Genomic DNA, 18,006 nt, shown 5'->3' on the forward strand with positions numbered 1-18,006 from the left:
CAACCTTCTCAACCATCTCAGTCTGAATTTTTGTAATTTGTCATTCATTTTTTTTTCAAGACTGGATTCAAACTTACTAAATAGTTTTTTCGCTATCCCTGTAACCATTTTTTCAAGATCAACAGTTTTAACAAGATTTTTGTCACTTCATTTAAATCACTTTTGGTGGTAACATTCCTCAGGGAGAATTTAATTTTCATCTAACTCTTTCTGAAAGTTAATCAACCCTGATATATCCAGACTTGTGTTTGAATCAGATGATATATCTGCATGGGCTGTATTAGCAGGTGGTTCATCTTTTTCCCTTTTGGCACTGAGTACAGATTAAACAGTTTTTTTTCCTCTGTTACGGGTTACTAGTATTACCTCCAGGCATATTTACACAACAAGTCTATTATTAACAAAATCCAAAACAATTTCTTTGTCCAGTGTTGTACATAAGGAAAAAAAGTTGCAAATTATAAATTTCAAAACAAAAATCCACAAAAGGTACACCTAAAGAATATCCATTTCATTTTCTATTTTTTTATATAAAGTTCATACAACTTCAATCACTACATCAAGCTCTATATTCTCACTTCACTCAGTCTCACCATATTTTTATGTGTATGTATTACGTACTTTGTTGATTTAATTTTTGCATTTATAATATTACATTCGTAACTGTTTTCTATATATGTAGTTAACCTGGGTGTAAATATGTTCTATCTATGTTAATATAATCCCAGTATTGGGGAAATAAAGAAATGAATGAATACCAGATTAATACGATGCTAATTGCCTAAATGTTCGTCACCGTTGTCATGGCCGTAGCCAGGGCGTGTGACGGGTGCGATCGAACCCCCATTAAAAAAAGTCTTTGGTTTATATCTTAGCCTGTAATTAAAGGGAAATCATACCAGATAACCAAGTATAATTGCTTATCAGTGATCAGTTCACACCCCTACTCCTACAACGTAAGAGGTTGGAATTCCGTTCCTCCATACCCCGACCTCTTACTTTCGAGCGCCATATTGCATACCGCTCGTTCCGGTATTCTTAGAAATGGCTGAATTATTGTAAAACTATTACCATTTAAAACATTTTATACAGTTTCTTTACCATATCACGGGAGAAGGTGAACAAACTGAAGAAAAACAAATAACCTACCTGATTAGAAAAGCCAGCAATTCTGAAAATCCTTTGTACTTCATATATGATTTTCAGCTTTTTGTAATTCCGGTTGATAAAATTAAGGATTTTAAAATTTGCGAGTATTCACACCCCCATTCAGAAAACGTGGTTACGGCCCTTGTTGTTGCCATTCGATTCTTGTCTTATATGTAACAACACAGACCTGTAATTTAATTACAGATCCATGGTAACAAGTAAGATAAATTCATCAGTAAAATTTTGTGTCTCGAACGGACGCCTACGGTATCAAGAAGTATATAAAATAATCATTCTCTGATTAGATTAAATCGGGGGTGTTAACTAGCTTTTATATTAGAAAATAAAAATCCTTGGGTGACCTGACGTTTGTATCTAGTGTTGCTGTTCTGAGGTAATAAGTGTGCGATTTGAGCAAATAGCATATTCATTTTTCAGTTTGTTTTTCCCGCAAAATGAAATATGTAGTCATGTGACAGGAAACAATTTGTAAGCGAATGTTGTGACAGGTGCTTGTGACGTTAAGGTTAGTAGCGCCACCTGTACTTACGGGATTTAATACCGGCTATATAAGCAAGTTGTGGCAGTCACATTCGGCTTTCGTTAAGCCCACCCGTTTCGGGTTTAAACTTTATACAAGCAGTACAAATTTATATTTGCACGCCGATGTCTACACCAAACCAAGTGGTGAGTTTTTGTGCACGTCTCATTCTCTAATTTCCCTATTATTTTGAATTTAAATCATAAATGCGCACAAAACTTGGCGAAACGAAAACGATGGAGTCCATCTTGATTTTCATGATGTATGTAGCTACTCAGACACAGGTGGCATTTTCCCTACTGGATGTCACCGGCAATTTTAGTAAAATAATGCTAGATATAATGAGATGAAAAATGGTAGTTCATGGTAACTAATCCGTCCCTTGTTTGCCTTACATGCTGTTATTCGAACCACTTAAGACTTAATAAAGCTCACATGCCCCCCCTTTTTTATTGTTTTAACTAGGGGTGATAAGGCTGATTCTGATTAACAGACCTTGTATAATGTGTCATTTCAATTGATGAATTATGGCAGACACTAATAACTTGACTTTAAAAAATTATTTAATAACAGTGTTAAATTGCTTTAAAGCTGCAGTAGCTGTAATTTTCGTTAAAAAAATTATGTTGAAATATGCCTTAATTCTACGATATTGTTCTTTCCCTATAAAATTTCATTTGATATCCACAAATAAAATGTGTTAAATACATGAAATAGGTGTCTATATGTTTATTGTATTGCAAGACAAAAAATCGACCTAGATAAATTCGTATGCATGTGACTTCTGGTGACCTTAATCTACACATGTGCTGTAAGGGTCGCTTTTTTTAAAAAACAAATCTAATTGCAAAACGAAAGTGGTTAATCAATGGCAAGGAAGACCGTCAGACTGAAGCTGTGAAATAAAAAAGTTCGAATAAAATGCAAGGATCCTTTTGAAATTACGTATTGTGATATAATGTGGCCCAAATATGGTCAGTAACTGTCATTATTTATTTGAAAACTAATCAAGAAATAGATGAAATGGAATGTAAACAAGACACGTGCTTACCTGGGTATCTGTTATTTTTTTTACCAAGGTTAAAGTATTTTTAACCTGGGTTGATATCCTGTCGGTAATCTTTGGAAGTAATAGCGAAAAATAATTAGATCTGAGTTATCGATCCTCTTTGATTGAAAAAAACGTTGTTTTTACAATATTCTGTAGGTATTATCGACATTTATTACGTCAATTGCATTTCTACAAACTTATTTTATTTTATCAGCAAAATTCAGTAGAATCAAAACAGAACAAATTTGGCGGCTTATCCAGCTTTAAAATATATATTACTGTCTTTCTACTTACATTCGTGTCACCTAATTTTTCACTTCTGGTTTTCTAGCTTTTAATTTTATAAACGCTTCCATGATTCTAGAATTAAATAAATAGACTATTTAAGAATAAAAGTGGCGAATTTCAAGAAATTTTTGAGAGTTTTCATTTACAATTGCTGTTGGCTCTAAAACAAGGTCAAAACTATGTTTTGAGTACTGTGTCACCTTTTTTTGTGAACTGTGTTAAATAGTATTTTCTCAAACTGACAATAGCCCTGTTTAATCCTTAACTGATGTTAAACCTCATAAATCTTCACTTAAGATGATTGAGTCCACAAGAAAAGGATTAATAACACAAAATTGCCCAGTGATGAAAACCTGACCCCCAAGAATTCATGAAAACTTTTAGAATATTAAATTACTAATTCTAAAATCATTGGAAGACTAACCCTGCCTCTTTTTGAATCAGAATAACATGCCAAAGGAAAAAATAGATTCTTAGAGACTTTTTTTATACAAAATCAATTTTTTGGCTGAATTATACTCCTATCAACAGAGAATTTTGGCAGAAAATGTACAAGGACTGTTGTTGTTTAAGTTTATAACTTTCCCAATATGGATAATGATCACAAGACAGTCACAGGAATTCATTGATAGTTGTCCTTAGGAGGTCACATCTGCAAAACAGTTTTCATTAAGTAACATGGCTAAATTATCTTGGGCATTGAATTTGAAAACAAATGGACATTAGTGAAAGCAGATAAAAATGAATGATACCATTTATTTACAATTTAAACTTGCCACTTTTCTGCCAGTTATGACCAGTAGTTCTGCATACGTTTAGCAGAAGGCTTATTTAAGAAAACATGCTCTGTTTGATGTCCTATAGAAAGCAATTGTTATTAGCAATTTTAAAACGAATTCACAAAAATAGGTGACTCTTGATAACAGGTGGTGGGACCATAGAAAAAAGAAAGTATATACATATTTGTAAATAGTGACATGCAACAAATGCACCATTGCATCACACCTATGAAAATAGTAAATACACTGTACTATCAGAGATCACCAAAACATCTTCAATAAGTGTAAACACACCTTGAAGTAAGCTGTGAAAGGCTACCAAAGTAAAAAAATCCATATTTATACTGTGATTCTAACTTTTATATTCTTGAATATTGAACAGAATTAGAATTGAAGCAATAGTTTAAACATTTTTTAAATACATGTAAAAAAGGCTTTTAGGTAGTTGCATTACTAGAATCAACCAATTTATCTGAATAATTAAGTTTCTTAATGTGTTAAAGTTATTTCACTATTAAAGTATCCAAATGTTTGGTTCAGTCTTCATGCAAAAATTGAGTAAAAATAAACTTTCTGGAAAGTGGTGTATTTCTTAAGTACTGGTTCATTTATTTTTAATGACATTTTCATGTACATGTATATCAATACATGTGTAAATTTAACTACATTTATTGAAATGCAAAATATTTGGTCTACAAAAAAATTATTGTGGGCAAATTATGTCAAGGAATACATTGTACCTTGCAGCTTTTTGTAGTCGTAGGATCTGTTTTTAGCAGACATTTAGGTAGACTGTCCAGTCAAATCCTATTCACATTATGGAACAGTCTACTCTGCTACAAATTTTGCATGGTTCATATATAACATGTTCATTGTTAGAAATATGACTGAAAAAATTCTTCATTTTATTGCATATTGGCATCCCTGTAGTACAAACATTAAAATTTGAAAATTCTATGCCCTATGTGCCTGCTTGTTTTTTTGTTGTTTTTTTTTTTCATTTATAAAGTTGACGAGTATTTCAACCTTTCTTATCATTTCAGCCCAGGCTTTATAAGTCTGTGGTGGATGATGTTATTACCAATGTCAGAGAAGCATTCCTTGATGAAGGAGTAGATGAACAAGTACTACAGGAGCTGAGACAGGTACATTCTTATGATAAAGTATTGTTTTAAACTTTCATTTTAATTTTTAAAAACCTCATATCAAAGATTGTTGAAGTTCATTTATCATAGGTATAATTAACACATTTAACATAGTAGAATATGGGAATTCTCTGTGTTAAATTTTGTAAGAGAAAAGCATGCTTCAAAATTATGACTTAGTATTGAGTACAACTTTCTTTCAAACAGTCTTGTACATTGTGTAAAATAATCTAGTTTTTCTCGTGATGATTATTTGTATTGACCTTATTCCCTTTTGTTTGACCTTATGTCTATCATGAACTTCAGTTATGGGAGAGCAAGTTACACCAATCTAAAGCATTAGATCCTGTGATAGAGCCAGATCCAGCTGTTGCACTGCCTACAACAATACAGTATACAACTCAAATGGTACATCAGCAGCCTAGGACACAGGGTGAGCAATGAACATTCAGTAAAAAAACTTAAAAAATTTAGAAGTAGAAAGTTGGTTTGGTGTGGGAAATGAATCGGTGTATCTCATGCATTGTTGTTTAAGTTAGCCACACATGTTTTACTATTAAATAAATTCATTAACGATTGTTCAATCTAATGAAATGAAAAAATTCAGGAAAAACAAAAAGATTGGTGTTTACAGCATGTTGACAGTGGTATCCTTGGTATTGATCTTGTTTTGAATACAGTAATGTAAAATTTTACAATTACATGGCAGATTGCAAACATGATAAGTATTGACAGTTTTGTCCAAATAATATATTTTGAAATTAATACAATGTAATGTCAGTATACACAAGACAAAATGTAGATTGAATAAGGCCTTTAAAAAAAATCTGTGTTTTTTGGTAACATCTCCTTCGGTTGGTAGGATTTTTTTTTTTTGGATGAATTTTGAACCTCCACATCGGAGAGCAAAGTGGTTCTAGTACGCCAAAAGTTTGACCATCTGTATAATAATATAGAGTTGCTGCATTTATATTGGTTCATATTATCCCTAGCAGTTATACTGAACAAGGTTGCAAATTTACACTAATATTTTTTATTGATTTATAGCCCAAACAGTACAAGTTCCTGTTCAGATAGCAACACAGCAGGGAGCAGACTTGGTATGACTTTGACCTATACTATATCACTGAAACGAATATATTACAAAAAAAACTTTAAAAAGTATATGTTCTAATACTTGTATAACATTTCAGTATAGGGATTCCTACCAATCCTATTTTTTTACTCTGTCTGCCCTAATTTCTCTTTCACCTCACACAATTCAACAGTATTGTTCCTAAAATATATAAACTTTCAACAAATGTGTGTTAACAGCAAAAGTATTAAATTGATGAAACAACTTCTGATATTGATGCTAATCTGCAATGAAGATTACTATATTGCTGAATCAGATTCTGGAACTGAAAAGTTCTACTTCCAGATTTGACAATTCATAACATTTTTTTAAAACTCTCCATCTACCAACTCTTGCAACTCCTGCAATATAATTTACCATGTGGCAGAGCAATATACCAAAAAAATGTACTTGTAACATACATATGTTCCATGTGTGCATGTAGCTTTGAAGTAAATGATATAGAAATAATATCATATTTTTGTAATTTCAGTCGAAAGGTTTGGGTTTCTCGACAAAAAATTCTTTTCATCAATTTTGGTAGGATAATGGGTCACTAAGTAATGATTTAATAAAAATAGAGTTTTGCTATGTCATGAACTATATTTTTAGAGTCAACCAGCCGCTGTTGCGGCTATGGCATTACCACAGGGAGTTTTCGGACAGCAGTTACAAGCTTTAGCAGCTCAGGGTTACACATTATTACCCACCAGTAAGTAATATTTTTATGCATTTAATCTGATTATACCCAGTTTTAAAAGCAGAAGTATATACTGATCATGCAGCGTGGCAGTTCAATAATATGTCCATCTTTTTTTCAGCCCCCAATCTAATCGGCAACTGTTCTTAAACTGGAATTCAATTAAACTGAGCTCTTTATCACATGATGCTATTTTGCACCTTCTATTTTGTTTTTCCATCTGATTGACTTTTGGGGTTTTCTGATGCAAGATACAGACTTTTCATTAGTTCAATTGCATAGACTATCCTTTCATATGCTTTTGTTTCTTCCACTCAAGGAGTGGATGATATATTGTAATCACCTCGTCTTTCTGTCAGTCTATCCATTTGTCAAGGTTTTGTCTCAAAAATCTTTGCTCCTGGAGGATAAGTAATCAAGGGAACCAAGATTCTAGTGGAAATCGAAAGAATGTAATCAAGGAACAAATACCAGACATGGAAAACAGACACATACAGTACATGTACAACAAAGAACATAAAATAAACAAAATAACATGTACAGAGGAACAAACGTAAATGAGCAACTTGAACTCCACTAAAAATTGGGAGTATGGGCCGGGTGCCCTGGTAGGGTAAGTGTCCTCTGCTTTTCTAGAGACACCCGTCGAGCTGCTCATAAGAAGTCAAATCCAGGGTAGATGAAAGAGGAAGGGAATACTATGACATGTTGGACAAATCGGTTCTCATGGTGCAGATGGATATACCATAATGATCCACAATTCATGAAGACAACCATAAAACTTCTGTAGTGATGACTTCAATCTTGTAGCAACATAACCCTTTTCCAAGAAGCCTGATTGTAAGAAGTCTAGCGCTGTACAAAAAGTCTACAAAGTTACGGCAAGCTCTGGCAATATGTATGAATTGTGATATGAAAACTCCATACACAGGTGCAGAAGGGATGTTGCCACAGATGAAAGGAAAGTTGACAATACAAATGAAAAGTTATCACATTTGTCGTATAGTTTGGACAATAGTTTTCCTTTACCATCAATCTCTAAGTGTAGGTCAAGGTATGAGGCTGACTTCTCAGTGTCTGTAGTATCCATTATCTCAGGTTTTTTGGGGTAGATGCGATGTATAAAATCCCCAAAACTAAGATTGTTCAACAAAAGTATGTCATCTACATTGCAGAAACTGAGATCCAAGGATCTGGCTTAACGATGTTCCTACCTTTGAAATAGATCAGCTATAAAGTCAGCCTCGTAAGAATGAAGGAATAAAAATGCGTCCACCATGCTGGACAAATATGTTGTGGATAAAAAATTCCAGCATTATAAAAATGTCTTCTTTGGTATATTTGGAAAGATTGATTTCAAAGGAGTAGGTTCAGAAAATATCAAAATCAGCCCCGAAAACAAAAGTGTTTCAAATAAATTGCATAATTCACTAGTTGTATATATGCCTTCATTAAAAACAAAGTTTCATTGCTGTAAATGCATGTGTTGCACTAAAATTGAAGATGAAAACAAAGCAAAATCAGAAAATTTAGCTGAATTGTGTTGAAATGGCATATTTCATGAGACATTTTTATGTAGAAAATATAGAGCGAATTTGTCGAACTCTTTGATATTTATACAAAAAATAGCCTTCTGTACCATCTCAACTTTTGACAAAAGATCTTGTTGTTCATAGCTTGCGCTTTATATTTTCTGATTAAAAAAACTACCCATTATCTTCTCATTTGTGTGAAAATTCTTTGAAAATTGTGTAGAAGCAGAGTTTTATGCCCTCTTTGTGACTAAATCATGACACAACAGCTTGTATTTTCTCTATAGTAGTATTAAGATAGTATTTTAGCTTAAAATTAGGCAAATAGAAAATTTCCAATACTAAGTTGAAACCAAAATAGTAAGCCAGAAACTTGTGTTAGTGAATTTATCCCTTTGTATGTGGTTTTATAAAGATGTTATACAAGTTGTTTGTGATACTTTTTATGTGATGCATATTTTACATTCAATGTAGTGTACAAATGAATGTCATTTTTCTTAAAGAAAACAATCAATGGTAGTTGGAGATTTGAGTGCAATAACAAAACATTTCATATCTTTCTCTTCCACCTCTTTTATTTTATTGATAGGTAATGGCCAGTTCATAATCCAAGCTGCAGTACCTCAGCAACAGCCCCAGACAGCACAAATTGTACAGGCTACCCCTCAACAGGCTACTATTGTACAGAACAGAGGAGTACCAACAGTAGTACAAACTAGTCAAGTACAGGTAATTACTACTTATAAACTGCTGGTATAAAAAGGTTATTTTCACTTTAAAAAAATTTATTCACTTCTTACTTTGTTCTTTGCCCTATTGTTTTATTTATTTGTACTCAATGTTAAATGAAGAAATGAAGCTGATTTTTTTTTCATATGTTTTTTTAGCATGCTGGTTTACAGATCTAATGTAAAGATCTCCTTTTCTGTTTCACTGATTCTTGACAGAGTTACAGGACTATGACAATTTCATGGATATACCCTGGTATTTTCATTTTTTAATGTGTGCTGATTTGTGATGTGAGTCAACATTTGGTTCAGCTATGCTGTAAAGTAATACCTTACATTACACAGGCTCTGCATTTTAAAAATTGAATGAATATAACTTCTTAGCTCATCCATACTGCAGGAATCTATTTTGTAGTTCGGTAGTACATTGCAACCCATCTAAATTGAACTCTAGTATTTGGGATTGTAGAATTTGTTTGATTTAGAAAAGTGTCTTGTTTAGACAAGTATTTGGTTTACAAAGGTTTGGTTGAGACAGGCTTCACTGTATTTTTTTTTAAAATATTGATTGATGTTATTGCTGCTGAATATCGACTGTTAACCCTAGAGACTTTTCTTAAAATATTGAAAAATATTTTTCCCACAGGGATGAAAATTACCAATGGTCAAGTATAATTTTTTTAAAACCAGGTAAAGAAGCCATTGAAATGTTCCTTGAGATGAGATTTCTCAGCCTGGTACTTTGTCCGTTCACTGGGGAATGATTTTTTCGGCAGGTCGTAACCTAATGAATATTGGGAGTATGTATTTATCAGTTCGGTATCAATTTTCAGTTCTGGATCGTCATATGACGCGTTTCTGTCCCCCATAATAAATTTTCCTTATGTGTTGAAAAAAACAGCAAAAATTTTCCAAAAATAAAGGGTTGGGTTCTGCTTTTAAAACAAGGAACAAAATCATTGATTGAATAAGTAGATAAATTTTCCCTCCAACACCAAAACTATTTTAAGTAGTCCTGTAACCTGAAATATCCGTACTTATGAAATTGAAGTTGAACTGATAACCTCCAATACAAAATGTAAGTCATTGAACTAACTTGAAATAAGGAACAAATTTGAAATGACACACTGTTGTAAAAAAAAAGGAATTATCAATAATTATAGGAGAAGACTATGTTAGTTGGCAAGTCATGAATATTGAAACTACTTAGTTAAATGTTCATGAAAATTCATTTGAAAAAAAAATAATATCCTTTAATTGTGATTCATATTTTGGGAATTTGAATTGATTGATTATGATGTCTGAAGAAAGGGTAAAATTTGGGACTTTTCCAATTTAATTACATTACAAAATACACAGAAGAAGAGATTGAGGCACAACATGTAAGCAAATGTCAGAAAACATTGACGAATGATGGTATTTGTAGCTAGAACACGTAAAAGGAAAATCTACTGGCTACTTCCGTAGACTGTTTGTGTTGCTGGTAAAAAAAAGTGTTTGAATATTTCTCTTTTAACATTTGTGCAATCATAAGCTTGACAAGACTGCATGTTTTGGTGATTAGAAAAGCAGAATCATAGAAATATTTATGAAATATTCATTGTTTACATATTAATATGCAGTACTTGGATTAGTACCAAACCGACTTAGTGACACACAAGCTAATTGGAAGCTATCAGTAAAAATCAATATAGTCTGCATGTGATCAACACTATTGATTCCTTCAGATAGAAGAGTTTTGCAAGATGGCAATTCACATATATCTCAAAGATTTTGAATTTTGCTTAATCTTGTGCATTTTACAAAAGTGCACTTTGCACTAAAGGTTATTGGTTTTTGGTTATATGAGTATAATTTTTCAGCTTAACTTAATACAAAGATGGTCTTTCCCGTTAAGTACATGTACATGTGGGTAGATTTTTTAAACAATTATTTACATTGTTGTAGAACACACAAGGGGTAATACAGTTCGATGGTGCAGGTGATAGTAAGGGTATATTACAATTAGATGGAGCTGGTGATACAAGTTCTGAGGAAGATGATGATGATGACAATGATGACGATGATGATGACAACGATGAAAATAGAGAGGGTGAGGATGACCTTGAAGGGGAGGAGGAAGAGGAGGTTTGTTCATAGACTACTATTTAATGTGGAAACAATCATATGAAGTAATGAAAAAACAGATTTTTTGCTATATTAGAGTATAAACATTAATATTTATCCAATTGGGGCATTATATTAGATTCTAAAATTTGCATCATTGAAAATTTAACTTATAAACTGTGTCCTCAAGTTTCCTAGAAAAGGTCAAGTTACTTTTTCTGTAAAAGGTGGATTTACATTATGACTTGCATAAGTAGTGGTGCTCTTGCAAAATACTTCAAAATCCCTTATTTTCAGAAGACTAATATACTGGGAACAGACGATTGGTTTCTCCTTAACTTTGATTTTATTTTTTGCTATAAATTGCAGAATTGCAGGTTTTTAATTCTTATTAGAAAGCTCCATGTACATAGTGAGAGGAATCCAGTAACAGAATGTTGCAAATTTGAGTAAATGTATTTGCAATCAATTAATCATTTAGTTACTTTACAGTTATAATACTGACATTAATTTTGCCAATGTTGTTTTGTATTAAAGGAGCCACTGAACTCAGAAGATGATGTAAGTGATGAAGATCCATCAGATTTATTTGATACAGATAATGTTGTTGTGTGTCAGTATGACAAGGTAGGTTCATTATACAGATAATGTTGTTGTGTGTCAGTACGACAAGATAGGTTCATTATACAGATAATGTTGTTGTGTGTCAGTACGACAAGGTAGGTTCATTATACAGATAATGTTGTTGTGTGTCAGTACGACAAGATAGGTTCATTATTCAGATAATGTTGTTGTATGTCAGTATGACAAGGTAGGTTAAACGTCGATTTTGGGGTTATACCTCTAATTGATATGGAATAAAAAAAAAACAGTTAAAAAACTTACTATTATTTGCTTAATTCTTGACCTACTTAAATTGGATTTAATTTAATCTCTTGACTTCTTCCGTCTTTGGATGTGCTAAATCTATCTGTGAATTGATATTTATGATTTTTGGGTTGGTTTTCAAAAATTTGTCTCCAATGGGGTAAAAAATTATTTTTTTATTCCAGTTCTAAATGTCATCTTCACATTCTTTGATTAACTGAATCTTTTAATGGATTTTGAGCCCTGTTTTCAAATTGGTTCATGTTGAGATCCTGTGAAGTTTGTTAAATGCATTTTTTTGTGGTTTTATGTATTGAACCTGATGCAGTATTCTAGAATTTATTTTTTTTTAAGTTTTCACTTTCTGTGAACCATTTAAGCTAAAAAATCATTTTTGCATTGTAAATGACTGCAAAAATAGGTCAAATTCCACTTTTCCTGGGTTGAAATTCACTTGCCAGGGGTGATGCAGTACTAGAGTTCTAGAACACTGTGATGACAAATTATTTTAATGTTAAAAGGTGATGTCATTTGAATTAAAAAAGAAAAAAAAACTTAATAAAAAATGTGTAAAATGCACAAAAACAAAACATCACAAACATTAGCTCTTTCACAGAACAAAGAAAATCTGCTGCTACCTTTCTCTAAATTGTCTTGTATCCAGACATTCTCATACTGTCTTAAGATAAGATAAATTTAATTATTATCCTTGTAACATAAATTTATCAGTATCATTTTGTCTATTTACAGATAAACCGAAACAAAAATAAATGGAAGTTTTATTTAAAGGATGGTATAATGAATCTCAATGGTAGAGACTTTGTATTCTGTAAGGCTAATGGTGATGCTGAATGGTGAATGTGATTAATCCTTCCTTGGGTACAGTGGTGCAATCATTTTGTTTGTCATATTTTATGAATCAATGATTTCCACATTTTTATGATGTTGTGTGAATGATGGTGCTGTTTTGTATACTTGTAAGTGTCAGGTTATGGTCTGTAAACTATGGTAATGTTGTATTTTTACGGGGGACTTTAGGCTGATCTCCCAAGAAAAAAAATGTTTGTATTTGATGGAAATCCCTAAAACTGTTGTTTACCTCCTCAATCAAAGTCTGGGTATATTTTGTACCAACCCTTCCTTCCTAAAAAAAAAGTATGAAATTTTTTTTTTTTATCTTGAATGCAATAAGTAATTGTGGTTTAATAAAGCTTTGTTAATATACATCTTCAAAAATATTGTTACCTGCGTATTAATCTGAAATTTTTAAATTTTGTAAAGATTTTGGCATGAAAATTTAAAGCACTGCTGGGTAAGTCAAGATGATTAAAAGAATAATGCCAATACATCAATGTTGTTTTTTTTTTGTTTTTTTGGTCTATGGACAAATTCCTGCAGGTGTTGGCACAATTTTTTTCGTCAATGTTTATCATCCATGATGTACTGGCCTTCCCAGAAAGGTACACCACAATATTACACTGGCACATTACTGTTTATGTAAAGTAAATAACTATTATGATACAGAAATTTACACATGCATTTGAGATTGCAATTTACTGAAATTACAACAGAAATTCCTTGTGTCACTACACGAGTATTTTTTTTTCATCAAGCATGGATACAATTATATTGCAAGAAACTATTTCAATTATTCAGAATGGTTTGGGAAAAGACTTAAGCCATTTGAATTTTTCTGTTATGGAAAATGTGCTGCGTAAACAATTCTGTTCAGTAATGTTTTATGTCAGTCTTATTATAAATATGGAATGAAAGAGTTGTATATTTTATGGTGTGAACATCTTAATGTTTCATGTGTAATTACTATTTAAGGATCACTTTTTGCATTTTTCATTGAAATGTTATGAATAAATCAAAACAGACTTAGTTTGTACATGTTTGTTACATATCAAACCATATGATATAGTGACATGTTGTAGCCTTAGGCCTGATGCTATTTTGAACTAATTTTTTAAAGTGAACTTTTTATCTATAGAAGAAGTACAGTTAAGTTGAATTTTAAAAACATATGGAATTGCTCTGGATACAAACAATTAAAAAAGACTTGTGACATTTTTATACGACTGCAAAAAAGTTGTTGTGTATATATTGGTATGGCACTGCTGTCATGGTGTTGTTGTCCATAGACACTCGGTTTTTGTGTGATAATTTGAGTAATAGTTTGTTGATCTTAAAAAATTTTGTAACAAGGTTCTAAAACACAAAATGAAGGTTGGTTTTGATTTTGGGGGTTATGGTCCCAACCATTTTAGAATTAAGGGCCAAAAAGGGGTCTAAACCAAGCATTTCACTGAATTAAACAAATAAATCTAGTAAAAGAATAGGAATGTCTACAAAATTGCTTCACAATATTCGGAACTTGGGTTGATTTTTGGAGTAAAGACATGAAATGATCATAAATTAGGGGCCAAAAGGGGGCCAGAAACATGCATTTTCCTGATGTCCTGATAATAATTTTGAAGTCTTTTAGTAAATGAATCTCTTTGAAATTGTATTACAAGGTGTTCTACCTCCATAAGGAGACTGAGATTGAGTTTAGGGGACAAAAAGTAGCCTGAAACCATCATTTTCTTATGTTCATATAATAACTTTAGTAAAAGTGAATGAATCTCATATAAATTTTACTACAATGTACCATATCACAAAAGGAAGACTGAGATTGATTTTTGTGGTTGTATCTAAGTAAGAGTTAGTGGCCAGAGAAAGTTTTTTTTTCTGATTTCTGGAGTGGAAGGGAGTGAATGGCTTTGAAATTGTACCACAAAGTGCAGTATCCCCTGAGAAAGTTTTGGATTGATTTTGCTGATCTTATTTTTATCTTGTGTCAAATGTCTTCTCAGAATCAAAATTCAAAACTGTTAAGTTTGAATGGTATGTCCATACTTGCTCAGACTGATCAGGGTTTCGACCTCTGTGGTCACATCAAGCAGTACCCAACAAAGCATTTTATTGAAGTTAATATGTTGAAAAGCAAGCTTTTTATTGTGTTGATCCATATACTAATTCAATCTTAAATTTGTATATGGATCACCTGACAACTTTTATCAGGTTTCCTCTAATTCAGCTGATGTGATAGAGGTGCTCCATTTAATATTATAAAAGGTCATGTCATCAAGAGTTTGAAAGACTTAAATTTATGTGGTATAAAGTATCTGCATTGGTGAAGTTGTCAAGTTGCTTGGCTTTGCTTGCGTTTTGAACAGTTGCCTTCTAAGAAAAATAGAAAAGGGAAGGCATGAAATTAGTGTTGTGAAATTTCTGGTATATTAGAAATGTATGGGTGACAGAAAATGACACATGAACCTATTTTGATTATGTTAGCTGTTTTAAGTAACTTTATTTTAAGAAAATTTATCTCTGGAGAAATTACAATATTTTAGTGTTAGTAAAACTAATTGCAGATTATTTTACATGCATACTTAAGAAGTAAACAACATTTGTTACCATTTAATGTATAGTGGAGTAAAAAATAGTAGAATATATAGGTTGTACTGGGGGTGTAAACATGTCTATGAATATGAATGATGTAACAAATTTATTCTCAGTATTTGTCCAAGAATGTCTGTTTTATGGTAAGTGGACTATCATAAAACAACATATAGCTATTATTTCGATATTGTTGCAAAATTGAGAAACTCAAGTTGGATTTAGTCCAGTGAAGGGACCAACTTTTGGTAGAAATCTACACTTACTGAAATTTCCAAGTTTTATAGTTATTTATTTGAAATTTTTCAATTTATTTTTGCGCCAAATTCTGCTGTTAATACTGTTATAATCTGATGAATTTGCACATACAGTGCAAATCATAGTTACTATTTTTGGACATAAGCAAAGCAGTTACATTGAATGTAGATGCAGATTCAAGGAAATAACATTTAGAAAAATGATTCTGCAGTTGCTAGAAAATGTTTTCAATGTTTTTTTTCTAATACTTCACAGTAAACATGAGACCTCAATATCTCCCTGATTACTTTTCTAATACTTCACAGTAAACATGAGACCTTAATATCTCCCTGATTACTTTTCTAATACTTAACAGTAAACATGAGACCTTAATACATGTATCTCCCTGATTACTTTCATTGTATTGTAGCTATATATTGTGTGACTCTGTCTTGAACTCAGTACATCTCTGCTTTAAAAACTAGGCAGAAGCTTATTAATTAATGATTCATGCATATCATAATCCCAAAATTTTTGATTAGAAATCTTTCAGAAGGCCTCATAGATATTGCATTCAGCAATAAAAGTGCAGATGAAATTCGGTCACTGGAGATATTAACACTGAAGGTTTGGTTATGTTCTACTGTTGAAATGTGTGGGAAATTTTACTGCCGAATTTTTACACCATAACCAGTAAAAAATTACTTAATAATATTATAAAGCAGATTCAAGGAGAGTTGTTTTTGGAATGTACAATGTAACAAATCTTGAGATATGATGAATCACCCACTGCCTGATTTTTAGACAGACCCATACTTTCTAGTTACAAATGGGTATATTGTGCTGTCTTGGCTAATAAAAAATCAAGATAGTCTTTAGTACAGTGATAAAGGTTTTTTTTAATTTTTTGGCCTTGTTCAATAAATGTTTTGTTAAATTAAGAAATTCTCTTCAATTTTTATACCCCATGCAACGAAGTTGCAAAGGGTATAATGTTTTTGACCTGTCCTTCAGTCCATCTTCAGTTTTCCAGACTTTTTTTTTTAAATGCTTGCAGATATTGACATGATTTTTAGTATATAAATTCACCATGATAAGTTACAGGACAAGTTTGTAGTTGGTTCCGCTGTGGTGATTTTTGCGGAAATTACGGGCCTTGAACTTAACTAAATTCACAGAAATAACCATTTTTTGGACTTTTTTCCTAATTGCTGGCAGATTATGACATAGTTTTTGGTGTATAAGTTCACCATGATGAGTTACAGTTTAGTGTATGTTTTGTTTTGCTATGATATTTACTTTGGATTAACTGAAGCTCAAAGAAATCACAGTCTGGAGTTTGAAACTACCATTCTGAGTAACAGAATTTAGTTAGAAGATAAAGGTCTAAAGCCTGAAAAAACACTCTTATTCCTTTTTTATCAGGGTCCTTCTACATGTATTTCTTTTACGAACAAATTTACTTAAGTATCCAACATTGGGATGCATGGGATATGTAAGCGCACTCACTAAGGTTCTTTAATTTTGATATAAAGGATTCAGAATTCATGAATATGAGCTGTTTGTCTTACTTCATAATTTTGCAACTATTTGAATTAATCATCAAAGCTAAAATTATTATGAAAATTAATACTGAAGAATAAAAGTCTTTGCTTGAATTTTTTGAGTGTTGTTAATGTTAGCACGATGTGTTTTAATGATGATCATGAGTAGATTGCTGAATTTAAAGGATTTTTGTGACCTTTGTTGAGTTTAATAAATTTCCTGCTTTATTCATATGCTTGAAAAATGTCTTTAGATAATTTGAAAAAAATGATTATAATACAATGTAGTATTCAGACAATAATTTTTATTTCATTTTTTCATTGTAAAAGAAAAACAACTTTTAATTACATTTTTGATTGATGTGTTTGTTTTATTTACATTTTTGAAAAGGATGTTTTCCTTTCCTCTTTAAATATGTTTATTTATGTGTTATGTCTGTTTAATCAAAAAATAGCTATCAAATTTGTATGTTTATGCAAATGAATGTATGATCTTATCCCACATTAATTTTTGGTTTCTCATTTTTATAAAATGGCAATGTTTCAGTAGACTCAGTGCTGATAAGTTCAAGCTTCTACATATAATGAGAATCATAGAAAAATCATTCATTTTGATGTTTGACCAATTTAATGTAACCTTATGTTACATTCCTGTTAGTAATTTGAAACTCTTTTTGCTGACCTGGCTTTTTTGCTTTTTTCAAATTGTAACAATTCTTCTTGATTTGCCAATTCTGGCTATTTTGTGTTTTTTTTTTAATTCTTGTATCACAAAACAAGA

The 18,006-nt window shown here is 31.7% G+C and overlaps 1 protein-coding gene across 1 annotated transcript; it reads left to right on the forward strand.

Moving 5' to 3' along the window:
- Positions 1 to 1,658: 1,658 nt before the first annotated feature.
- LOC148624125 (transcription initiation factor IIA subunit 1-like) lies at positions 1,659 to 16,572 on the forward strand. The gene is made up of 9 exons (XM_088566647.1): positions 1,659 to 1,836; positions 4,852 to 4,953; positions 5,260 to 5,386; positions 6,001 to 6,053; positions 6,680 to 6,779; positions 8,889 to 9,028; positions 10,975 to 11,154; positions 11,671 to 11,760; positions 12,751 to 16,572. The coding sequence occupies exons 1-9, from the start codon at positions 1,816 to 1,818 to the stop codon at positions 12,856 to 12,858; spliced, it is 921 nt and encodes a 306-aa protein (XP_088422773.1). The 5' UTR covers positions 1,659 to 1,815; the 3' UTR covers positions 12,859 to 16,572.
- Positions 16,573 to 18,006: the final 1,434 nt, after the last annotated feature.

This window comes from Perna viridis, chromosome 2, assembly GCF_037379345.1.
Source record: "Perna viridis isolate PV_CMFRI_1.1 ecotype Kerala chromosome 2, ASM3737934v1, whole genome shotgun sequence".
NCBI classification, from domain to species: Eukaryota; Metazoa; Mollusca; class Bivalvia; order Mytilida; family Mytilidae; genus Perna; species Perna viridis.

Coding starts and splice junctions, on each gene's coding strand:
- LOC148624125 (XM_088566647.1), top strand. CDS start 1,816: ATGTCTACACCAAACCAAGTG. Junction 6,054..6,679: donor CACAGCAGGGAGCAGACTTG/GTATGACTTTGA, acceptor CTATATTTTTAG/AGTCAACCAGCCGCTGTTGC. Junction 11,155..11,670: donor AAGGGGAGGAGGAAGAGGAG/GTTTGTTCATAG, acceptor TTTGTATTAAAG/GAGCCACTGAACTCAGAAGA.